Raw genomic sequence first — 26,577 nt, forward strand, 5'->3', positions numbered from 1 at the left:
ATGTGTGATCATACACTAACTTGCCATTCAAGTTCACACAGTCATTTCTAGAAGTGTGCATTTTTGAGGTTTTATTGTATATATGGTCTATGTATCAAACTTATAGCCTATGTATCTAAAAAGACAAAACGTTTAATAAATGGGTTGGATGTTATAAGTATAAAATCCATCTCAAAACATGTCAGAAAAACATTAGCTAAAGTGCATGCCATCAGTGTCCCCATTGCAGTCCCAATGTTGTGAAGAAAAGCATAATAATTAGAGATGAGCGAGTAGTGAAATATTCGAGATTCGATATTCGTTTCAAGTAGAGCCTCAATATTTGACTACTCGATCGAACATCGAATAACATTACAGTCTATGGGATAAAATGTTTGTTTCAGGGGAAACCACTATTCGACTAAAGGAAAGTCACCAAGTCCACGAATAGCAGGAGGAGAGTGTTTAGGAGGAGCGCTGTGCAGTTAAAGCGCACGGACCCCATTATAGTCTATGGGGACCATGCGCTTTAACTGCACAGCGCTTGCAGTTGCACTGATAAAAAGTCAGCTCCCTCATAACAGCAAGCTGCCAGCTCTCCTGACTAGCAAAGACGAGCCTGCTGCAGAACCAGCGTTGATTTGCGGACTCCTTCCAGACAAGAGGCAAGCGCTAATGTGAACTTACTCGTCCTGCAGAACCAGCATTGATTGGCCGAATGCTATACAGTGTATAGCATTCGGCCATACAACACTGGTTCTGCAGCAGGCTCTTTGCTAGTCGGGAGAGCGGGCAGCTTGCGTTTATGTGGGAGCTGACTTTTTCTCATAGGAATGCATTGACCAGCGTTGATTGGCCAAATGCTATACAGTGTACAGCATTCGGCCAATCAACGCTGGTTCTGCTGGAGGCTCATCTGCGACGAGGCGGAGTCTAAGATCGGACCACAACGGAGACTGCTGTGGTCCGATCTAAAGAATCCGCCTCCTCACAGATGGGCCTCTGGCAGAACCAGTTTTGATTGGCCGAATGCTGTACACTGTATAGCATTTGGCCAATCAACGCTGGTCAATGCATTCCTTTGAGAAAGTCAGCTCCCGCATGCCAGCTCTCCCGACTAGTAAGGACGAGCCTGCTGCAGAACCAGCGTTGATTTGCCAATGCTATACACTGTATAGCATTCGTTCAATCAATGCTAGTTCGGAATCGAATCTTTACTGGGAATAGGAGTAGTATTCGAACGAGTACGAGTATTTTGAATACCGCAGTATTTTATCGAATACCTACTCGATCGAATACTACTCGCTCATCTCTAATAATAATGAACTGCAATGCTTCTGACAGAAAATCAAGATACTGTTGACTCATTCCCACAACCTGTAAAATTGGGCCACAGCTTCTTCTCAGATAACAGTAAAACTATGTTCACACGAAAGTGAATAATGGCCGTGTGACGTCCAACATCACATGGCAGCATTAAATTGAATCTAAGTGAATGGGGGCTATTCACATGACCATTATTTTGACAGTGCATCCAAATAGACCAATATAAGTCATGTTACAAAAAGACGGCTGTGAAAAATGGATGTTTTTCACAGCTGGTTTTTCACCTCAGTCATGTGAATGTAGTTTTACAGGTAAGCTATCAGTAACTGCCTTAGAGGTCCTATTGGCACTGATAATGTCTCATATTTTTTTTCTAAAAATACATTTAGGTTCTTTTTTGTGCTGGATACAATGTAGAACAGAAAACACTCCAATGTATGTGGCTACAAGACTCCTAGAATTTCTAATGGAATCCACATATACAGTGGAAATGGTCAATAAAATGTTTCATGATAGTTATGCTTCAGTCTGAGCACCCCCTATCCCCCACCAAAAAAAGCTCCCGAGTAATACAGGCAAAACAACTGTAAACATTCCAAGTAAGCTAAAAACATTTAATTTAAATTCCAGTGTATAATAAAAATTTGGCAAGAATTTACTACCAATTAAGTTCTTCAATTACCAGTGCTAAAATATTGAACTGAAAAAGTTGCTTTGTGCACATAGAGACATTAAACAAGCCATTGTTCTCTCTCTTTCATATACTTTTCAGACCATTTTCGAGTCAGCTCAAGGTAAATGTTCGGCTTATGAGGTAAATAATCCTCATACTTGACGTGAGCATTCTTCTTAGGGACAGCTGATTCAATCTGAGTTCCTTCATGCCACTCATTGAATGATGTGATGGAAATAATGCTAGGACGTACCAGCAATGCTGCATTGAGTGCAGTCTCGTAATATTTTCCATTTATTCTGTTCCTGGTATTTTTGGCGTTCCAAGGACGTATGCTGGTGTCTATGTATCCTGGCCCTACACTTGGAATAAATATCAAATTGTTGGAATCACAAAAATCTTTCAGACTTTGCCAGTGTTGATGTGAAGAACCATATGTAAAACCATTTGTGGCAAAATAAGTGTAAATTCCATCAAAACCACTTCTTTGAATATCAAACTTATGTTTTTCCTCTACAAGCAAAGCCACAAAAATTCCGTCGTACTTGGTGTTCCGAATGCTGTGTGATCCTGAAGCTGTTAAAAGCTTAGCCCATGAATCAGATGAAGTTATATAGGAATCATAAACGTAAAACATTGGTAGACTTGTCCCAGTTTTTGTTGTATATCTGTAAAACGCAGGGTGCTTGCCATATCTACAATATAAATACATGTTGAATTAAAAACCATGAGAATACATAATCCAAAAAAACATTCAAAACTATAACTCTAAAAATGAAGTGTTCCTGGATTTTCTGTAGTTTAAGTCTAGCAGAGCAGATATTTCTAAAGGCGGATCATCGACGCCAACAACACGCAGATGAAGTCGCGGGCGGAGACACATACACAAACAACATACGAAATACACAAGTGCAAAACTGGGCAATTCTTATAGGACCACTACACAAACAAAAAAATGAAATATATCCGTGTGAAGCCGGGTCCTCCTGCTAGTATTTACATACTGTATATACTCGAGTATAAGCCGACCCCCTAATTTTACCACAAAAAACTGGGAAAACTTATTCACTTGTGTATAAGCCTGGGGGGGGGGGGGGGGGATTGCAGCAGCTACTGGAAAATTTCAAAAATTAACATGGTTTTTGGGTGCAGTAGGTGCTGGGGAAGGGGAGGGGGTGTTTTGGTTGTCTGTATGCCCCTTCCCCAAGTTTAAGGACTGGCTCCCCCCCCCCACGTGGAATTCAGCCTGGTTGAATATAGGGTATCTGCAGTGCTCCTATTAACCCCTTCCCGACAGAAGAGGAGCACTGCAGATCCCCTATATTCAGTAGACCGGGCACTTTCAGACACAGGGATACCTAATGTGTATGTGTTTCACAGTAATTTTCTACTTTTATATGTATTCTAGGGAAAGGAGGGATTTAGAATATTTATTTTATTACTATATTTATTAAAGCTTCACTATTTTATGGGAGATTCTATACATTACTATTGCGGCTGGTCCCCGCGGCTAGACCCCCCCCCAGAAAAAAAACAAACAAAAACAAAACAAAAAAAAATACTTTTTTTTCTTTGCTTGACTCGAGTATAAGCCGAGGGGGGCTTTTTTAGCACAAAAACTGCTTTAAAATTTGGCTTATACTCAAGTATATACGGTACATTATTCATGTATGAAAAGTCGATTTAGATTTGGAGGTGTGTTATACCTTTTTCTGGGGATGATGAAACAAAAATCAAATTCTGGTATATAATTTTTCATTTTAACATAATACACCATTCGCTATAGAGTAGAAATAATGTTACCTTTATTCTGCAAGTCAGTACAATTGCAGTGATACCTAATTTATATAGTTTTCATGATTTTCTATTGTTACACAATAAAACACTTAAAGATCCTTTGTTTTTGTTTTTTTCAAAACCATCTTTTAAAAGTCAACTTGTTTGATTATTCCATTGACAGTTAGTTAAAGCCTTATTTTGCAAGACATTGTATTTTGTACTGGTACCAACATAGATATAGTTTTGTTTTTTGTTTTTTTAACTCTACACTATAAAAACCCTTTATTGGAAACATTTGTTTTTCCTTTGCCAAACTTAAAACATTATTATTTGGCTACTTAATGAACTAGTTAAAGGTATATTTTTTTTGTAGCACAAGCTGTACTTTTGTTTTTTATTGGTACCATTCCCTCCTATTTCATTTTTTAGATGTGAGGCAATTAAAAACACCATTTTTGGCTTACTTTTTAGATTTGTAATTTTTATGTCCTCTGGGTGCTGTGGTCACAACTGACTTTAGAAAGGCTATACCACACATACCTTTTGTATGTTAATCCCCTCAGTAGTTTTTGAACGAGCCCGTTTTATTCAGATGCTAACTAGCCTCCAGCGTGCACCTGGAAGTCTCATCGTGCACCGTCTGCTATTCTCTGTGTGTGTGTACGGCGCAGGCTGCTGCTGATGACTCATCTCCCTGCTCGCACACACATGCATAGGAAAGAATAGCAGAGTGTGAACAATGAGAACTTCCTGTGCTGGCTGGAAGCTAATTAGCATATGAATAAAAATGGGCTCATTCAAAAACCACTGAGGCAATTAGCATACAAAAGGTATGTGTGGAATAGCCTTTCTAAAGGCTATGCATGTATGTGCTTAGTTAAAAAAGACTTTTCCCTAAGATGTACGTTGGAGGTATGCATCAGGAGTATTACCTGAAGTATTGCACTGTATGGCAATTTAAAAATTTGCCATTTTTAATATGTGGAAACGCAACGCACTTAATTTCATCTAACAGAACTGGAAGGTTTATATAGACTCATGATATAATGTGAATGAGTAAAGATACCAGTTTAGTACTTTCACAAGCATAACAATGGCATGAAATAACAGTCACTAGTGTCATTAGACTTTCTGTCATCTGTTAATGGGAAGTTCTTTTGAGCCTAAGCAACTTATTTACTTGCTACATAAACTTATGAAGTCTGTCAGCTTTGCTTAAGCTCCATGCTTAAACAATTCATCCACATCACTGCTCATCTTCCCTGTGTTCTCACACCTCACTGCCTCCAATGAAGATCTTAAACCACAGTTATCATTATCACATCACACATCTAAATCCTTTAGCTCCCACAATCCTCTGCTAACAATTCTAAGCTTACTCTTGGGATTAAAATTTATTTCTATTGTGTTTGCGAATCTAATTGAAGCCCTGTAATTTAGATACTGGTCACTGTATGTAGAATGTATGTATATAGCACTGTATGTATGTATGTAGAGTCTGGTGCACTGGCATGCAATGTATAGGCCAGCAATACGCTCAGCACTCACTTGCGGCTAGGGAAATTACATAAGGAGGTTATACTGTAGCAGCACGTTTTGTCATTTTGGCTCTAAGTGCCCCTATAACACAATTGTGTTTGAGGTGAAAAATATGGTCTGTGAGCAAGTAAACTGACAGCAGTGTACTGATACATGCTATAATTGTAGTGTGGCATATTTCAGAAATTCTGAAATCTACAGGATTATAAATTACTATTATCCTATAAATTCAATTCACAGTAACCATGTTTAGGCTAGGAAATATAATATTACTGAAAACAGTTAGGTGATGGGTCCACTAAGGCTTTTTGGTTTTTTTTTTTAGATCAAAAACATTGTGACCAGATGATATTTTAAAGGGGTTGTCCAGGCAAAAATGGACAACCCTTTTAACAGGAAGAGGACCTGTGATGTCACAGGTAGAGCCATTGCGGGCCCTTAGCTGACTGGCCTCAGGAGTCACATGACTGCTGAGGCCAATCAGCAGAACTTGGGAAGAGACCCGGGAGAAGCTGCCTGTGCAGAAGAAACTGGACGCGCAGGAGGACATTGGAGCATCAGGGACAGGTGAGTATACTTTTTTTTTTTTTCAATGCTCCCGCTGATTTAAAAGTTAAACAGTTTATCCATTTTTTGCCTGGACAACCCCTTTAACATCTCTAGTGACATATTGAAAAGTCTACATATAAAGTGCTCCATAGGATTTTTGGAGTCATTTAAGTTTTTTTTTTTTTTTTTTTTTTTAAACACTCTGGTTATGGCAAGATTTTTCGGGTGTATATTCCATATTATTATGTATACCTGAAAACCTGCATATACAACATTTTTCCAACTGAAATACTCCATCATATTACAAATACTGTAAACAGGAATGAAATGTCCTTATATAAGCGACTGAGCTGCAATACCAGGCACAGCCACTAAAAGATATACAGAGTCATTTCTGCTAACCAATAAACGGAATACAGCACTTTCTTGAGCACCGCCCATTTGATTTTGATGGTCTATTCTAAGGATAAGCATTCAATATTAAAGTCCTAAAAAACCCTTTCAATTAATGTCTGGAAGCCATTTTTTGCACTGTTTTGTTTTATAGTATACATGTTTATAAAGAATTTTCATGGAAACAGAATAAAATTGCAAAACAAATATTAGGAGATAAGACCAATTAAAAACTTACTTGTCAATTATATATATTATATCGTTATGCAAACTGCGATCGTCTCGATTTCTGTACGGCTCAATGTGAAATGTAACCTATAAAAGTAAATCTGTATTAAAACAATTGGAAATTTTAAAAAAATGAAATAAGATTAAAATCTGGCAACCTGAGCTGTTTATCTTTAACCCCTTCCCGCCGATGGCATTTTTTGATTTTCGTTTTTCGTTTTTGACTCCCCTCCTTCTAAACCCCATAACTTTTTTATTTCTCCGCTCCCAGAGTCATATGAGGTCTTAATTTTTGCGGGACAATTTTTTCTTCATGATGCCACCATTAATTATTCTATATAATGTACTGGGAAGCAGGAAAAAAATTCAGAATGGGGTGGATTTGAAGAAAAAATGCATTTCTGCGACTTTCTTACGGGCTTTGGTTTTACGGCGTTCACTGTGCAGCCAAAATGACATGTCCCCTGTATTCTGTGTTTCGGTACGGTTCCAGGGATACCAAATTTATATGGTTTTATTTACATTTTGACCCCTAAAAAAAATTCCAAAACGGTGTTAAAAAATTTTTTTTCTAAAAGTCGCCATATTCCGACGGCCGTAACTTTTTTATACATAGGTGTACGGGGATGCATAGGGCGTCTTTTTTTGCGGGGCCGGGTGTACTTTTTAGTTCTTCCATTTTCGGGAAATGTTATTGCTTTGATCACTTTTTATTCAAATTTTTATCAGAATTAAAACAGTGAAAAAACGGCGGTTTGGCAATTTTGACTATTTTTCCTGCTACGGCGTTTACCGAACAGGAAAAATATTTTTATAGATTTGTAGAGCGGGCGATTTCGGACGCGGGGATACCTAACATGTATGTGTTTCAAAGTTTTTAACTACTTTTATATTTGTTCTAGGGAAAGGGGGGTGATTTGAACTTTTAATACTTTTTATATTTTTTTTTTTTTTTTTTTTACTTTTTTTTTTTTTTTTTTTTGCATTTATTAGACCCCCTAGGGGTGTTGAACCCCAGGGGGTCTGATCACTAATGCAATGCATTACAATGCTAATGCATTGCAATAAATCATCATCTCTTTTGCAGGCTGGATAGACCAGCCTGCAAAAGAGAGAATTTGCAGACTGGCTGGGAGCCCTTAACAAGGTTCCCGGCTGTCATGGCAACGGGGGGTCGGCCCTGGAGCATGCTCCAGGAGCCGGCGATCCCTGCCAAAATGGCGGCGCCCATGCGCCGCCGGGAAGATGGCGCCTCCGGCGCCTTTGACTGCAGCGCCGGAGGGGTTAATGCCTCCGATCGGTCCGGGGACCGATCGGAGGCATTAGAGCCGGTTGTCTACTGCTTAAAGCAGTAGACACCCGGCGGCTATGACGGCCGCCCGGCTCCCGGGCGGTCGCCATAGTTACAGACCCGACACGCGCCGTACTATTACGGCGCATGTCGGGAAGGGGTTAAGAGGCCAAATCTGATAATATATCTAGTGAAAGTTATCAGCTGTGTCATTTTAATTAATAAGATGTATAATCATTGCATATAAACTTATAAAATATCCATATGCCACAGACTAGATAAAGTGTGGTGTACCATATCTGAGTTGCAACTTTTCTAGGAATAGGGAGGTTACATCTATAGGTGTTTTTAGGCTAAGCCATCAATATTAGATCTGCAGGCGTCCAACAGCTCATCTTTCGCAGATGCCCAGTACCCAGGACATTGTGGCTCTAGGTATTCTTTACATACATAGATTTCAATGGGACAGCGCTGCAGTACCTACACTTGCCATTACAGTGTGTACGGCAAGTGAGCAGCACAGCTTGTGGTATAAAAATAATACCGAAAGCCGTGCTGTCTGGATACTGGGGATCTGCAGGTCTCCCAGGTGTCAGATAACACCTTTAAAGTTCAATCACACATGTGGAAGTGTCAGCCAATCTACCACCTTTTGACACTATAGTGAAGGAACCGATGGTTTACCATGGTTGGCTAATGTCCCAACAATGAGCCCTAGACTTACCATCACTATCAGTCTATAAAGCCTTTGGAGAAGAATGTCCTAATATATATTTAATAACAGGAAATCATGCTTTTGTGCTTTCCAAAGCATTACACAACCAATGAAGGGATCTCTGTTTTCAGTAAAGCAGTCAGACTTGTCAGAAACCCAGCCATGAGTGCCAAACCATAGAAAAAATACAACCTGCATTCATGATTGTATTCACTGGCAACCTAATAAAGACAACAGCTTTCACCGGTAAGATCGTTAAAGCAAATCTTTAACACTCTGCAACATTAATTATTTATATTTGTGGAGAAAGATTCATTTTTAATGGTCTACAAATTTATACATGATTATGTTCTTATGAAACCTCCCTTTAAAAGCGTAAAAAAATAAAAATTTCTTCCCCATTGGCCCCTAATCGTCACAATATTTCATTTCATCCCCTCCTTACCTTTAGATTATATTTCTGAGCAGTGTCTAAAATATTTGGTACTAACTCCTCATTTGGTATACCACTGTCATCACTCATTTGTGGTGGATACCATGATAGAGATATCACTCCTGTAAATAAAGTAAAGAAGTCTTACATTTCTTAGAGACAGAGCTTACAATGTATACAAGAGAGAATTGTGGAATATAATACAACACTAATTTATACTTATTACAACTGCTCTCTTTACAACAAAGCGCCAGTATGTCAAATAGAACTGTACATTTTTGTGCTCTCTTTAAGGGGGAGTTCACACTGCTTCTTTTAAATCCATTTTTGAGGATTTTATGCTGCAGAATCAGCTCCAAAAGCAATTTCAAAAACATCTTAAAACTGAACGACCCAGTAAAGGGTAAAGAGCTGATAAAATATCTTTAGAGCAGCAAGACATAGAAGTTTGATCCATAAGATTACATTTAAATGGATTTTACCCTTGCAGATCAGTAGGAATCTGACTGCTCAGACCACCACTGATCAGAAACACTTTCCCCCTCCCTTCTGAATGTATCGGTGAAATAAAATGTAGGATGTTGCAAAGGTCATTTCTAAATGTAATTGATACTAATGTTTGCTAATATCAGTCATTTCCCTTCACTTAATGTATCCTCGCAGTGCTTGTCAATAGTGGTGAATATCTGAAACCAGTAAATCTAAACCTGAATTACGGAGGGATATGGACAGAGACCAAATGTTGTATTTCATGTAAGTATTCCTCTCACAGATCATCTCTCATGGCCCATTGAACCCTCTAAATTTTAACAATGCATCACAATTGCAGTTACAGTGGCACTTTCTAACTTCACACTGTTGTAATGGAAGTCCTTACACTGCTCAATTGCCCTGAAAATCTCTCATACTGTTCCAATGACAGGAAGCATCGGTGACTGTAGACTGCAATGCAGAATTATAATACTTGGACTGAAATGAGTTTAATATCACCCATTTACTTGCAGACCCTTTATGTAGCAATGTGGAATGAGTTTTATGGCTATTCATATTATAATATTGGACTGTTCATTTAGAATTTACAGAATTGTCCATGAAAACCAGCGCAATAAGAAACCTCCAGAACATGGTGCCAATCCCAACCAATCAGATCATTTCTTCATTTTGTAAAGTGTGCTAAAAGATTGACAGCTACAGCCATGGGAACTTATCCACTTGCTTTTGCACAGATTTTCATTAAAATGTCTCAGTGTAATTTTTTTAAAAAAAGTTGATTTAAGACCTGCAAGCAGGAACAGCAAGAGAAAATGTGAAATAATTCATGTGAATGATGACCTGAGATTGTGATGACCTCATACAGAAAATTCTGGACAAATCAAGAGTGACAACGATTTATGCCCATGGATAAAAGAAAGAAATGTTTGGACTGCTTCTATTCACATACACAATAATAGAAGCAGTAAGGCTCGGTTCACATCTGCGTTTGGTAATCAGGTCGGGGAGTCTGCATGGGGACCCCCGAACGGACAACTGTAACGTTGGCAAGCGGTGTGCAGTGAAAGCACACGGACCCCATAGACTATAATGGGGTCCAAGTGCCTTCCGTGCGGTGTCCGCATGAGTCACGCAGACAGGAAGTAGTTCACAATCTACTTTCCTGTCCACATGACTCGTGCGGAAAGCACACGGACCCCATTATAGTTTATGGGGGTCTGTGTGCTTTTACTGCACATCGCTTGCCAATGTGTTCGGTAGTCCGTTCAGAGGTGCCCATGCGGATTCCCCAAACAGATTACCGAAAGAAGATGTGAACTGGGCCTAAGGCACAGGCACAATGGAAATCCTTGCTGGAACAAATAGCAAACTTTAGTTTTGAGCAAAGGTTCCCTTTAAACTAGCTTGCAATATACAGTCATGTAAAAAGAAACTCTATAGTCCTTATTACATGTACTATTCTGACTATACTAAGGTGAACAACTAAAATGAACATCACAGAAAACCAACATTGAGTAGAATGCATACTATTACATAACAGAACATAAGTAAAACAATTATGAAAACCATCCACTACGTTATAGCAGGTCCGCACTCCTTAGGCTTTGGTAAAAAATAACTTTTAATATGTCATTTTAAAATTCATATGACACAAAACAGACGTGAAAAGAGTTCAGAAAAAAGTGTTTTAAAAACGCCAACGCGTTTCGAGGCTACACAGCCTCTTAATCATGTAGCCTCGAAACGCGTTGGCGTTTTTAAAACACTATGTTTTTTCTGAACTCTTTTCACGTCTGTTTTGTGTCATATGAATTTTAAAATGACATATTAAAAGTTATTTTTTACCAAAGCCTAAGGAGTGCGGACCTGCTATAACGTAGTGGATGGTTTTCATAAGAAGTTTGCCTCATTCAGTCCGGGGGTTAAAGGCCGTGCACCCGAGGGAAGATTGGACAGATTCGTATATGGTGAGGTCGAAACCTTTTTTCTGCTTTTTGCATCTGTTAAGTAAAACAATCTAAACATTCCTCTATGTATTTATTTTAATGAACACATATCAGTGTACCGAACAACCATATCTTACTGGTGATAATTCAATATAAGGTTATGACAAAACCTCAACAAAGTAAGAACATTACCATTACACACACATAATATATATATACACATCATACATTGTAGAGCTCACCTATAGCTGCTGACTGCATTTGTTTCATGTGAGCTTCAAGAATAGAAGGGTCCTTGGAACTGTACAAACCTAACTCTGGATAGAAATTTGATCCAATGTCTTCAGGAGGATTGTGTTTTCCAGTTGGGTAATTGTTAGCAATCTTAGCGTCCCAATGTTTCAGCTGGTCATGGTTCCAGTGAATATATTTGCCATCAAACTGAGGATTTCCATACCAAGTATAATAAAACACATGAAAGTCATAATTAGGAGTAGGTAACTCCATGTCCACGTCTCCAAGTTTTGGTGAAAGAGTTCTATCTATATGGTCATTAGTGTGTTCTTTGCTACTTAATTTTATACCTAAATTTTTATGAACAGCGGTCACTTTCTGAAATTCTGGTAAAAGGCCGAGTCCAAAAGGATTTCCAAAAGCAGCTGTTTCAGGTCTCAGAGACTTCAAGCCCATCATAATAGAACAAACAATGAAAATAAAAATTGCTAAGGTGATACATGTTCTTCTACGAAGTCTTATCATGATGACACAGCCCCATTAATTCTAGGCTGTAATAAAGATAAAAAGAAAGGTAAGGGTAAGAACAAAAATCTCCATTGCATGAAAGGATTGTCCAACAAGAGTCAAGGCAATACAATGTTCCCATAGACTAAAGCAATTCGAAGATCTTTAGTTTCCATAAGCTTGAGCAGTTCAAATTCTCACATGGTTTCTTGCTGCACCAAAGCTCTTGATGTTCCTGCTTAGCATGACCAGAGATCAGACTGTCTATTTTTCTACAGCCCAACTCCTACTCCATCTCTTTCTTAAATTGCTAACAACCATGGTCAGAGAGATGCAGTATAATTCCTGTAATTCACGAAAAGCTAGTGAATGACTTCCTATAAAAGTAAATATGCAACAAACCATGCTTGTAATTAATATCGGTGACATTTTGTTTCCAGAAATGGGGAAACGAAACGTCAGTGGATAATCAGAAAATGTTCCTGGGATGGTCACATAACAGCCCCAGGGATATGGGTATATATATTTTTTTGGTAAAGTATGTCACTTAGAAAGTAAGTGGGCGAGGGTGTTTAGATTAGCGTATGAATTCCATTTTATCCTAGACAACCTCTATAATGACATTATTTTGAAGTCAGAGTTAGTCACTTGTTTCTGACTCCGACTACAACCAAAACAGGCCGCAACTCAGACTGTACGACTTGGACTCCACAGTCATGGAGCATTACAGTAGTAGTTCTAGCAAGACACAGTGGCTCAAGAGAGTTCAATAATTGTTAGAACATGAAGAACTGCCAACTTGGAAAAAGTAAACAGCGAATTAGATTGTGAAGCTGTTGCAATAATGAATAAACAATAACATTTTACTGCCAAATTGAACCTTTTTCATGCTTTTGTGGTAAAGGTTCTTTCACTCATAAAATGTGTACAAATGGTTTACATGCAGAAAGAAGTATATAATAATGTGTCTGGATCTGAAATGCCTCTGCTAAATACAGTTACATAGCCATAACCCTGGTGTTTCATTTACTTGGATATCTACCCTCTACTCCTTTAATCTCCACTGTTTCTCGACTCTCCTCCTACCTTATCCCACACTTACCGGTTTCAGGAAGGATTGTGTTTCACATGCTCAGTTGCAAATAATGAGGTCAGTGATCAAAAAATATAGTTACATCATAATTAAAAAATAAATGTTATTTCATTTTTTTTTTTGTAGAAATAGTTCAGATGAAAATATCACAAAAAATGCTTCTATCTTTTGTGAGCAAGTACTCCCCTGCCTGCTAAACTGCTCTATTCATTGACAGAGAGATTTACAGACAGGTCAGGTTATAGAGAGAGGATGAGCCCGTGAGTAAGAAAGAAAAAAAACAAACAAAACAAAAAACAGGGGCATTCTTTAACACATAATAGTAAGTGACTAACAGATTTTGCAGCCAGCAGATTTATAGCAGTTTTCCTGTAGGTTTTAGCAGTACTGAATAGTAAATATATGAATAAAGCTCCAGTGAAATAGATTGTGATCTGCTAAAACCAGTTGTGTCTCTGCTTCTCTCTTCTCCCCACAGACTTCTATGAACTACATCTTTCTTCACTGAAGATGGCTCTGAGAACTGAGCACTATAGCAGGAAGGAGAGGAGCTGATAACAAGAGACAGAAGCATTTTCTCTGATAAGATATTTTACAGAGTCTTATATTCAATTATACTATTCAATTACAAAGAAAAAGTTTAAAAATAACAGTTACTCTTTAAGGGTCATAGAAAGCTGTATCTGAAGAACAGTATGACATAGCTGTAAGGGAAAAAACAAAACAAATAAAAAATACAAGTCTGAAGTTGCAGAATTTGCTTTGATAAAGTATAAAGGTACCGATATCTCCCCACTGTCAGAATGGTATTCCTTACAATCTAGCATCATCACTGGGCTGTGAGGAATGTCCCCCTGCTTACTGGCAGTACTCTAATATAGCCTTGTACTGTCAGAGGGGGTGTTCCTTACTGTCCAGCGATGAAGCTGGGCTGTGAGGAATGCCCTCCCTCAAGTACAAGTCTACGGACGAGGGGGGCCACACGGTGGCTCAGTGGTTAGCACTGCAGCCTTGCAGCGCTGGAATCCTTGGTTCGAATCCCGCCAAGGGCTAAAAACCATCTGCAAGGAGTTTGCATGTTCTCCCCGTGTTTGCATGGATTTCCATCCCATATTCCAAAGACATGCTGATAGGGAAAAATGTACATTGTGAGCTCTACATGGGCTCACAATCTACATTTAAAAAAAAAAAAAAGTCTACGGACGAGCACTGTCAGGGGTGGGGCGTTGCTCACAGTCCGGCGATGGCGCTAGGCTGTGAGGAACGCCCTTCTAATAATGGGCAGATATCATGCCAAAAGTAACGACACCGATATCTCCAGCCCCAGGGCACATAACGGGAAAGTGTGCTAAATTTAGGTGGAGGGAGACGTGGAGAGGGTGGTTGAGAGAGAGGGAGAGGAGAAAGAGGAGGGAGGGAGGGAGGGAGGGAGAGACTGACCTATCTGTGGGACTGGAGTGATATGCTGGGTTCTGGTGACAAGCTCCCTTTAAAAAAGCAAGAAATGGTGAAATGCATGACAAAAAACAGTTATAGCAGCAACCTGGAGCAGTATTTGCATGGTTTCACATACATTGTACATATCACATACAAATTACTGCCTGCCAGGATAGTCTTTGCGGCTAGGCCAGTGACAGTGACAAGGGGACATCCGCTACGTCTGGAGGAAACAAAGTTTCACCAGAAACATAGAAGGGGATTCTTTACAGGAAGAACAGTGAGGCTATGGAGCTCTCTGCCCCAAGAAGTGGTGATGGTGGATTCATTGAGCAAGTTCAAAGATGGCCTGGATGTCTTTCTTGAACCGAAAAATATTCCAGCTTATGGATCTAGATTTTGTTAAGGACAAGTTGATCCAGGGTTTTATACTGATTGCCAGATTTGAATCAGGAAGGATTTCCCCCACCCCCCAACATGGTGCGATTGGCCTTCCCCTGGATCAACACTACAGGGTTATAGGTTGGACTTGATGGACTGATGTCTTCATTTAACCTCATCTACTATGTAACATGGAACTGCTGAACTTTGCCTTCTTTCTCTCCCTTCACAAACAGTACAGGATTTCACTTTCAGGATACACCACACTAATATATGTCTACTGTATACCAACTGTTATAAGCAGCCTTATGTTCTAGTTGTTTGAACCTCTTAACAGTATGTGAATACATAATGGAGCACAAATACATCTACTTTACCTTAAACTGAAAGCGGTTACATCATTGGAGCTGATATTAGACCTGAAAGAGAACGAAACACCCACATATAAGTGCAAGACAAATGCAAAGATACAGCCATAACATCTTATTCCTGTATTTTGAACAATTCCACTTTCTTGTAAAGTACATGGCACATGCTCTTCAAGTAAATCTATTGTTAAAATATAGCGATAATGTAGAATAACCTGATAGCAAGAAGGCTACGGTTATAGGTGATGTGGATACATTTTCTTTCTACATAATATAATAAAATATACCTGGATCTTTACGAAACTGTCATATAATGACTTTCTTTGTAATGCATCTTTCTGTCTGTATTTGAACCCTACAAATTGTACAGCGCTGCGGAATATGTTGGCGCTATATAAATAACATTTATTATTATTTATTATCTAGCTTAGATTGCCAATTTGCTTGCCATAGGCCAAATTAGCAAATTATATATACACACATATATATATATATATATATATATATATATATATACGCGTATATATATATATATATATATATATATATATATATATATATATATATACGCGTAGCCTCCTCTTCCCCCATTACAGTATAGTGCCCCTTATGCCCCCCTTCTCCCACACATACAGTAATAAGCCTTGTGTCCCTCTTCTGGGCCATTGAATATGATAATCTTACCACAGTCGGGACTCACTGCTCCTACTTGCCTGCCCAGGCACCACACTATACTAACCTAATATACATGGAGACCTGGAGCAGGAAAGTAGGAGCTGCCATGGCTTCTATATACTTGTTCCATGTGCTGGCACTGCACCTATGGAACAAGTACACTCACCGGCCACTTTATTAGGTACACCTGTCCAACTGCTCGTTAACACTTAATTTCTAATCAGCCAATCACATGGCGGCAACTCAGTGCATTTAGGCATGTAGACATGGTCAAGACAATCTCCTGCAGTTCAAACTAAGCATCAGTATGGGGAAGAAAGGTGATTTTAGTGCCTTTGAACGTGGCATGGTTGTTGGTGCCAGAAGGGCTGGTCTGAGTATTTCAGAAACTGCTGATCTACTGGGATTTTCACGCACAACCATCTCTAGGGTTTACAGAGAATGGTCCGAAAAAGAAAAAACATCCAGTGAGCGGCAGTTCTGTGGGCGGAAATGCGTTGTTGATGCCAGAGGTCAGAATGGCCAGACTGGTTCGAGCTGATAGAAAGGCAACAGTGACTCAAATAGCCACCCGTTACAACCAAGGTAGCCAGAAGAGCATCTCTGAACGCACAGTACGTCGAACTTTGAGGCAGATGGGCTACAGCAGCAGAAGACCACACCGGATGCCACTCCTTTCAGCTAAGAACAGGAAACTGAGGCTACAATTTGCACAAGCTCATCGAAATTGGGCAATTGAAGATTGGAAAAACGTTGCCTGGTCTGATGAGTCTCGATTTCTGCTGCGACATTCGGATGGTAGGGTCAGAATTTGGCGTCAACAACATGAAAGCATGGATCCATCCTGCCTTGTATCAACGGTTCGGGCTGGTGGTGGTGGTGTCATGGTGTGGGGAATATTTTCTTGGCACTCTTTGGGCCCCTTGGTACCAATTGAGCATCGTTGCAACGCCAAAGCCTACCTGAGTATTGTTGCTGACCATGTCCATCCCTTTATGACCACAATGTACCCAACATCTGATGGCTACTTTCAGCAGGATAATGCGCCATGTCATAAAGCTGGAATCATCTCAGACTGGTTTCTTGAACATGACAATGAGTTCACTGTACTCCAATGGCCTCCACAGTCACCAGATCTCAATCCAATAGAGCATCTTTGGGATGTGGTGGAACGGCAGATTCGCATCATGGATGTGCAGCCGACAAATCTGCGGCAACTGTGTGATGCCATCATGTCAATATGGACCAAAATCTCTGAGGAATGCTTCCAGCACCTTGTTGAATCTATGCCACGAAGAATTGAGGCAATTCTGAAGGCAAAAGGGGGTCCAACCCGTTACTAGCATGGTGTACCTAATAAAGTGGCCGGTGAGTGTATAGAAAGGCAGCGAGACCTAAGATTGTTGAGATACCAGAATAGTAGAGATTAGAACTTTATTTATCCTGAAGTCGAAACTAGTTTGCCATGATGGCAGCTGAGCTATGTACAATAGAAACATAACAGCTTAACCTGATGTTCAGTGTCATTATTGTATCAATATAATGGTGCCTCAGGTTTAGCATGATAGATTTCATCTTCTTCCAGAATTCTTTTCTCCATGGTCTCTAAGGAACTGGTAAGGAAGTGACGGTTGTTGAGTTAGCTCTCCTCAATAGTTTTTTTAGTCTGTTCCTGTACCATTCTTTAATTGAACTTCCCCAAAACTCACTGCTTATCTCAACAGACAGTAGAAGTTTATTTCTCATAGACTAATCTGCGTCGGAGTCTCTGCTGAAAATCGGCGGAGAGGAGAGTCCTGTACGGAGGACTTTTCTCTCTGCTGGTTATAGTATAAAAATGGCAGAAACTTGGAAGACCTCATTTTATTCTATAGGGTTCACAGATAACCACCGTTTTTGTTTTGTTTTTTTGGGGGGGGTCTAACGGCGGAGAGCTTGACGCATGTGTGAATCAAGCCTTATAATGCAACTGCTATTTCTGATCTCATGGGAAGCCTCCAGAATTATTTAGTAGAATTGTGGGAACTGCATCTACATCTATCTTTAATTCTTCAAGGCGATTAGAAGCTCATAGAAGGAGCTGCAAAGTAATAGGGTATTGATCAGATGGAACAATCCTTTAAAATGCTTTTTTGAAATTAAAATACAGACTTCATAGACAAAGGGACCTCTGGCCTCTGTTTGATCCGACAGTTCACTTATTCAGACCCGTTCAATAGTTGTGTCAAAGCAGAAGGCAAAGGATGAGTAAATTCTTCAGGTGACTCTATGCCCGATGCTAATGAGCTGAGCTTTTTGGAGTTTTCTCATCTCACCCACCTTAGCAGTCTTATACCCCCTCCATTACCTGACCAGCCATCAGCTTACAATATCTAACTTGTACTATCTATCTAACTCAATACTGTGCAAAAGGCCATTTTCTCGTGGCCTGTGGGCATGCGCAGCCTGAAGAAGAGGCTGAAGATGACGCTGCTGAAGAAGAGGAGGCGGCGCTAGAGAGAGTTCTCTCGCAGCATTGGGGACGCCACCAGTGCTGTCTGAGCACTGGGGCCCGTCCCCAGTGCTGCGAGAGAGCTAATTTACATACTGTGAAAAACCGGGATTGTAGGCGAATGGCGGCGCAGAGAAGACGAAGAAAGGTAGGAGATGAATAGCCTTTCTTAAGGCTATTCCGACATGGTACCTACAAAAGTGTGTCTGACTGATAGGATCCCTTTAAATTTTTGCAGGACAAATTGTACTTTGTATTAGCACTATTTAATATTCCATAGGGTGTACTGGGAAGCTAGGAAACAAAACTCATAATATGGTGGAATTAGAGAAAAACTGCATATGCACCATTTTATTGTTAGTTTTGTTTTCATTGCATTCACTGTATGGTCAAAATAGTTCCTAGGGGTTCCCCTGGGTGAGTTGAGGGATGTCCCTAGGAGTCAGATTCTTGAGTTTCTCTACAAAGGACTAGAGAAGGGTCTTTCTACCAGTACAGGTTTTGGCCTTAAAGGGGTTGGCCACTTTCAGACCAATGTTGACAAACAAATGTACAATTAAAAGATATACAATTTTCCAATATACTTTCTGTATCAATTCCTCACGGTTTTCTAGATTTCGGCTTGCTGTCATTCATTCTGTTACTTCTAGAGGATAAAACTCTGACCATGGTCATGTGATTTACAGTCCATGGTCATGTGATGAGCACACAGGTGTCGCTTGTTATAGTCACAGCACAATAATCAGACATCTGCTTGATAATCAGCTGTGCCCGTGTGCTAGTCACATGACCATGGACCGTAAATCACATGACCATGGTCAGAGTTTTATCCACTAGAAGTAACAGAATGAATGACAGCAAGCAGAGATCTAGAAAACTGTCAGGAATTGATACAGAAAGTATATTGGAAAATTGTATATCTTTTTATTGTACATTTGTTTGTCAATATTGGTCTGAAAGTGGCCAACCCTTTTAAGCACTCTTCTCAGCAGTAACCTCGCTGAATATTCCTGGGATGACTAGTTCATCAAGGCTTCATTCAGAAGTAGACCCATAACTATTTCTAGGGCTCCCCCACTCAGATTTAAGTTTAGTCCTGTCCACTTTGACTAAACCACTTTTGAACCTCTGGACTCCAGAACAATTAAAAATCTTTGCCTGTAAAACTGGCAGCCCTTACCCCAGGCAGACAAATAGGGGAATTGCATGCACTGTCCTTAAGGGGAAAAAACAAGGTCAAAACAGGTAAGGTTCAACAGAGGGCCAAAAAACTGATAAGGGGCAAAGAAGACCTCAGTGAGGAGAGATTAAAGGGGCTAAAAAAAAAAAAAAAAAAAAAAAAAAAAAAAAAAAAAAGTTAAAAGGTAAAATATAGTTCCGCCTGAGGCGGCCACCTCACTCCGCCTCATTAGTGGTGAGCCCCTGAATCAGAGGTACCGTATATACTCGAGTATAAGCCGACCCGAATATAAGCCGACTCCCCTAATTTTACTACAAAAAACTGGAAAATCTTATTGACTCGAGTATAAGCCTAGGGGGGAAATGCAGCAGCTACTGGAAAATTTCAAAAATTAAAATGGTCAGAGTTTTTGGGTGCAGTAGTTGCTGGTGCTGAGGAAGCAGAGGGGGTGTTTTGGTTGTCTGTCTGCCCCTTCCCTGAGCTTGAGGACTGTGTTTTTTCCCCCCACTTGGAATTCAGCCTGGCTGAATGTAGGGTATCTGTAGTGCTCCAATTAACCCATTCCTGACAGAATAGGGGCACTGCAGATACCCTATATTCAGCCTGGCTGTAGTCAGACTGAATTCCAAGTGGTGGTGGTGGTGGGGGTCTGCCCCTTTAAGTTCAGGGAAGGGGCAGACAGACAACCAACCCCCCCCCCTTTTCCCCAGCACTTACTGCACCCCAAACCCTGACCCTCCATCAACATGAATCTAGTATTTATCTCCTATCCTATGGATAGGGGATAAATAGTTGAAAGATCACTCTTACTTATTCATTTCAAGGGGTGGGTGGGGGTGGAAGGGGATATTGTTATATACACTCCAGACACTGTATTGTTTGCACGGTATACTCACATTCTGCTGCAGTTGTTCCAGGGAGAGAAGATTGTCCAGCCAGAAGGTCCAGGGGGAGTGCAGCAGGATGCCCTCACTGTCCGGCTTCTGCGACAGCTCCAGGTGATGGTTCAAGTGCAGCTGCTCGTCGCTCTCTGCCTTCAACTCCCGCCGGCCCAGACCCGCGGGAAGCGCCATCTTCCTGTGGACCCCGGCAATCTTCCTCCCTTAACTGCGCAGAGCGTCAGCAGTTTTGGCGGCATGGTACGGATCCGCGCGAAGCGCCATCTTCCTGTGGACCCCACACTGCGCAGAATCAGGATGCCCTCACTGTCCAGCTCCTGCGGCAGCTACAGGCTGGTGATTGTTCAGGTGCAGCTGCTCCTCACTCTCTGCCTTCAGCTGCCGCCGGTACGGACCCGCGGGGAGCGCCATCTTCCTGTGGACTCGACGCCGAAACTGATGACTCTCTGCACAGTTAGTGACAATGCTGGCGCTCCCCGCGGGTCCGGACTGGCAGCAGCTGAAGGCGGAGAGTGAGGAGCTGCTGCAGGAGCAGGATAGTGAGGGAATCCTGCTGCACTCCCCTTGGACCTTCTGGCTGGAGTGCAACCTACACCGTGCAAACAATACAGTGTCTGGAGTGTATATAACAATATCCCCCCCTGCGCTTGACTCGAGTATAAGCCGAGGGGGACTTTTTCAGCACAAAAATTGTGCTGAAAAACTCGGCTTATACTCGAGTATATACGGTACCTTTGTCTTAGAATTACACTAAAGGGTGATGGTGTGCTTTCCTTTTTGCCAACTAAAACAAATTTGTCAACATTTACAAATGTATATGACCTGCTGTTGCATATTGTTTGACAACGTATAGAGGACTGCAAACAGCAGTGAATTTCATCTACCTCTAGTGCAAACAGAAAGTGCTGTCCACACAACAAAGAGGCCATTGCCTAGTAGCTTTGGGCAACTGCTCCAGCTTGTATCTGGCATATTCCAGTTTTATGCAAATATTAATACAATAGACACAATGCAATAGGAGAAGACAGGGTGCATAGCGTGCATGTATTATTACAGTTAGGCTGAATTTACATAGTGTTTTTTTTAACTTAAGAATTTCATGCATTGTCTAATTGTATCAGTAAAGTTCTGTGTAAACTAAGCCTCAACGTACATAACTGTAGGTCTTTTGCAAAGTGCTTGTTTAAAGGGATTGACTACTTAATGGTACGTTCACGATTGCTCCCTGGGGTCCACTGTTCTGGTCCGTCGTAGGACCAGAACAATGGACACATGGACCACTAAAACAGCAGACACCAATAATGACCGACAGACCTCGGTGACTCTCATGGGGTGTCAACTGTTTTAAACTTAAACCGACAGATGAAAAAGTCTTTCATCCAACGATTTATTTGGTACTTTTCCGTTATCGGGCCAGCAATTCAGCATCGATAACAGAGCCTGATGCTGAACTGCTGGCCCGAGAACCCGATGTTGAACTGCTGACTGCTGTCCAGATAACGGAAAAGTACCAATTTTTTTTAGCGGTCACTGTGATGGAATCTCCAAATGGATACTCTGACGCAGCTGTGAACCCAGTCTTAGGCCAGTTAGAGACAAATGGAAGGTTGTTTTCTGTTCCAATTTTCATTAGTAAAACAGTTTAAAACAACAGATTTACAATTAACATAGTCTTTGTATTGTATCCGACCCTCACCCCCCACATTCTGCTGATGCCAGCTGTCTGACGTGAGTTAGAACTGAAATCTACGTAGATTTCCATTCTGGAGCTGAGATGTACAACAGACTTATGAAGAGGCCACAGCCTCTTCATAAATCTCTGATTCTTTGTGCCAGTCAGGTCATTTATTAAGACCGGCATGCAATACTTCAGTCTTAAACTTGCCCCATTGTCATCACTCACTGTCCTAAATAGGGCTCACATGTGAATACCCTATCAGTATGTCTTTAGAAGTGTGGGAGAAAACACATGCAAATGCAGGAAGAACATACAAACTCCATGGAGATGTTGTACTTGGCCAAATGTGAATCAAGGAACCCACCCATCACTACAAGTCTCAGTGACCCTACCTGACCACTGCTCCATTCAAAACAAGGGACTTTTGCTCTGCGTTCTCAAGATCAGTGGGGTCTGACTTACGGTAGGTTCACACCAGCGCCTGAACTCCATTTTCAGGTTTCCGTCTTCTGCATGCAGAAGGCGGAAACCTGTCATGCCGAGTCCGGCCGTGAGCGCCGATGAGCGTTTTATGCACTCCGCGGCGAAAGTTTTTTTTTTTTTTTAAACCGGACACAGAGTACTGCATATCCGACTGTGTTCGGTTTAAAAAAAAAAACGGTTTCGCCGCGGAGCGCATAAAACGCTCACCGGCGCACATTGCCGGAGACTTTTCAAGCCCATTCATTTGTTTTTATTTCGGATAGGTTTTAAACTCATGTAAAGTTTAATAATTTTTCTATATTCAAATGAATGGGCTTGAAACATGGCGGCAGGTTTCCGTCTCCTGCCCCTGTTTTGTGCAGGAAATGGAAACCTGCAGAACGGAGTACTGGGAGCAGATGTAAACAAGCCCTTACAAGCATCCACTGTTAATCTTATCATAGTTATGACTAAAGATAACTAGGTGAGAAATATTTTCCAGGATAACTGCTTTTTTGATATGAGGCTGGGAAGGTGAAAAAATAAATAAATAAAATACTCATCTGTCCCCCATTGCGGGCTGGTACTGCTACTCTTGAGTCTTGATTTGACGGAAATCCCCGCCTAAATAAAGGTAAAGGCACGGGGAAGTCACCCACATACATGACCTGCGACAACCAATGTCCTTTCCTTAGGCTGGCGATTGGTCTCAGCGATCACATGCAGCAGGGATTTTGCCAAAACAAAACACCAGAAAAGGACAGAACTGCAGTGGGAGACACCAGAACACCGAGGACATGTATGTTTTTGTTTTTTTTTGGTTTTTTTTTTCTCTTTTCACCTTCCCCGGTCTATTAAGAAAAAAAAAAACTTCATCCTGGACATCGCCTTTAAGTGAATACTCAAATGATCTTGAGATAAAAAAAATCTCATATTATAATAGCACCATTAATTCCATGGTGCTTTACATTTGGGGGTTTACATACAGTATACAAAATATACAGGTAGATATAATACTAACAATCACCGACTGGCAGTGGGATAGAGGGCCCTGCCCGTGAGGGCTTACAATCTATGAGGGAAGAGGGATAGAGACAGAATATGTATAGTCAGCTTTCTGCTTGCTAAACTTAATTCACACCAAAGTGGTTGTGTACAGCTTGGGGGGCCCTTTAAAAACAATCCTTCCCTACAGATAGATAGAGATATGTATAGAGATATGAATATATATATATATATATATATATATATATATATATATATATATATTAGATAGATACACAAACCTGCGCAGCTACTGTTGACTATATGAAAAAATATTATGTTTGCATAGAGCTACACCGAAACATGACGTTGACTGCACCTCTTAATGCAATTGTGGCTGAGGAATCCCATTTTATCCTAATAAACAAACAGGATTCCCCTTTGACACATATTTGCCATGAAAGTCTATGGGCTAATGTACATGTATGCCAATATTAAGGTGGGAAAGAAAATAAATTTAGTCTTACTGCAAATAGATATAACGTAGGGGGAGGGGATTTCTGTAGTGTTGTTACTGACATGGTCCTAAGTATCCATGTACAATATTCTCCTGGAAAGCACATACTGTACAGTCCATATCTCAGCATGGCAATGGCTGGCAGTACTGCTCTAATCCAGTACATGTCACACAGCTGACGAGAGCGGGCACACGTGACCTATGCCCACTGACTATGGACTTTAGCCCGGTCACAGAGGTACAACCATACCCGACCAGGGTAAGACAACATTCACTCCTCACATAGCTGTCTAGGTCTGAGTATATAGAAACATATGGGACTGCAATGCCTGTAAACAACTTTGTGTGCACTACCTTGTCTTCTGTGCCCACTGAACATTACACCCACGAGACAGCCATAGAGGCAGCTGGTGCATTCATTACACACCAGCAGAATGACAGCAGGAGGGCACACTGGCACGGAACTGGTTGTGTGGTACATTACCTCCATAGCACAAGGGGCACCGATCTCTGCTTCTCTCTCCTCCGCAGCTGCTGAACACACAGTCTGGCAGACACTTCCTGGATCAGCGTGACAAGGAGGCTGATGGGAGGAGCCGGGGCTGGGCTGTGTGTACTGACTGACAGGGGGACATGGACTAGTATGCGGTACACATAGAGAGATATGAGAAACTGATGGACATACAGGGGAGATACCGATGGCTAGGCAGAGTGGAATAGATGATAGGCAGATTATTTATATATATATATATATATATATATATATATATATATATATATATATATATATATATATATGATAGAAAGTAGAGATAGATAAAGCTAGACAGAAACAGGTAGCTAGATGATGGAGGGATAGATACTATTAGAGATGAGCGAACGCCGTTCGATTGAATTGGTATTCGATCGAATATCAGGCCATTAGAGGTATTCGTTCCCAATCGAATACCACGTGGCAAACACAGTAAAAATCTGTACCCCCTCCCACCTTCCCTGGTGCGTTTTTTGCACCAATAATTGTGCAGGGTAGGTGGGACAGGAACTACGACAACAGAGGCATTGAAAAAAAAAAATTTAAAAACCCATTTGCTGCCGAAAACATGTGACCTCGGATTTATAAGAATACCGGCCGCCATCTTCGTATCATTTTGCGGCTTGGAGACGTAGGAACAGACTTGTTGCTGAGGGCTAGAGAGGCATTAGCTTCAGCTAGGCAGGGAAAAACTGAAGAACAACAACAGCTATACTGCAGGGAGAGGAGTCGATGTATGCTCAATCCAGCGTTTAATGATGTACCCCCCCAAAACCTAAGTGTGATACACAGCAATCAAGTCAGTCCATATAAACTCAATTCAGGTTTTGACGGTATACCCCCAAAACCTAGGTGGGATACACAGCAAGTCAGTCAGGCAATATATACTCAATTCAGTTTTCAATGCTGTACCCCCCAAAAGCTAAGTGGGATACACAGCAAGTCAGTCAGGCTATATAAACTCAATCCAGTTTTTAATGCTGTACCCCCCAAAAGCTAAGCGGGATACACAGCAAGTCAGTCAGTCCATATAGGCTCAATCCAGTTTTTAAGGGTGCAAGGCTCAACGCACCCCAAGGGCCCAAAACACAGCTGGTGAATTTTGTTCAGTTCCAAAGGACTCTGTGTTTACATTTGGCTCAGTCGCAGCTCCAGGACATGCCTTGGAAGGTAAGGTTTCCTTTAGTGGCTCCATCTCAGCTGGATGATGATGATGATGAAGCTTGGTTAAATCTGGTGTTGGAAGGGAAAGTGGTTTCTGATCTACATCTAAAGTACTGGAGCATGTTGTTTGGACTATTAACACCTGATCAGAACCCAGTAGAGGTAATGTAGAATCCGATATTAGAGGACCATTACTGGTAGTAGAGGTTGCAGCCAATTCTCCACCTTTGCGATCCTCTAAATAAAAGTTACCCCCGGGACTTGATGCCAAAATGTTATCAATTTCCTAATCAAAATCAAGGTCAATGTCTGGGTCCTCAGTCCAATCCACTACATCAATCCCACACAATGAGAGTGATGGTTCTGGAACCACCGTTTTAGGGGCTAAGAATTTTAAAGGGGCTAAGACTCTGCTGGTGCAAGGCTCAACTCACCCAAAGGGCAAAAAACTCTGCTGGTGCAAGGCTGAACAAAGTTAAAGGGCCTAAAACTCTGCTGGTAAGAGGCTGAAGTCACCTAAAGGGCCTCAATCTCTGCTGGTAGCTCAGCTTAAGGGCCTCTAACTTAATTTGGAAGGGCTCACATTAAGGGCCAGAAAATTGAATTTTTGAAGGTCTTACCACATCACACAC

At 41.0% G+C, this 26,577-nt stretch overlaps 1 protein-coding gene across 1 annotated transcript; it reads right to left on the reverse strand.

The window, feature by feature from the left end:
• Positions 1-1,898: 1,898 nt before the first annotated feature.
• MANEA (mannosidase endo-alpha) lies at positions 1,899-24,822 on the reverse strand. Its single transcript, XM_075268214.1, has 6 exons — positions 24,734-24,822; positions 15,373-15,414; positions 11,586-12,128; positions 8,918-9,027; positions 6,477-6,553; positions 1,899-2,673 (listed from the first exon to the last, which is right to left on the reverse strand). The coding sequence occupies exons 3-6, from the start codon at positions 12,100-12,102 to the stop codon at positions 2,037-2,039; spliced, it is 1,341 nt and encodes a 446-aa protein (XP_075124315.1). The 5' UTR covers positions 12,103-12,128; positions 15,373-15,414; positions 24,734-24,822; the 3' UTR covers positions 1,899-2,036.
• Between the last annotated feature and the right edge of the window lie 1,755 nt (positions 24,823-26,577).

This window comes from Leptodactylus fuscus, chromosome 3, assembly GCF_031893055.1.
Source record: "Leptodactylus fuscus isolate aLepFus1 chromosome 3, aLepFus1.hap2, whole genome shotgun sequence".
NCBI lineage: Eukaryota > Metazoa > Chordata > Amphibia > Anura > Leptodactylidae > Leptodactylus > Leptodactylus fuscus.

Coding starts and splice junctions, on each gene's coding strand:
- MANEA (XM_075268214.1), bottom strand. CDS start 12,102: ATGATAAGACTTCGTAGAAGAACATGTATCACCTTAGCAATTTTTATT. Junction 6,554..8,917: donor CTCAGAAATATAATCTAAAG/GTAAGGAGGGGA, acceptor TTACTTTTATAG/GTTACATTTCACATTGAGCC. Junction 2,674..6,476: donor ATAATATATATAATTGACAA/GTAAGTTTTTAA, acceptor TTTATATTGTAG/ATATGGCAAGCACCCTGCGT.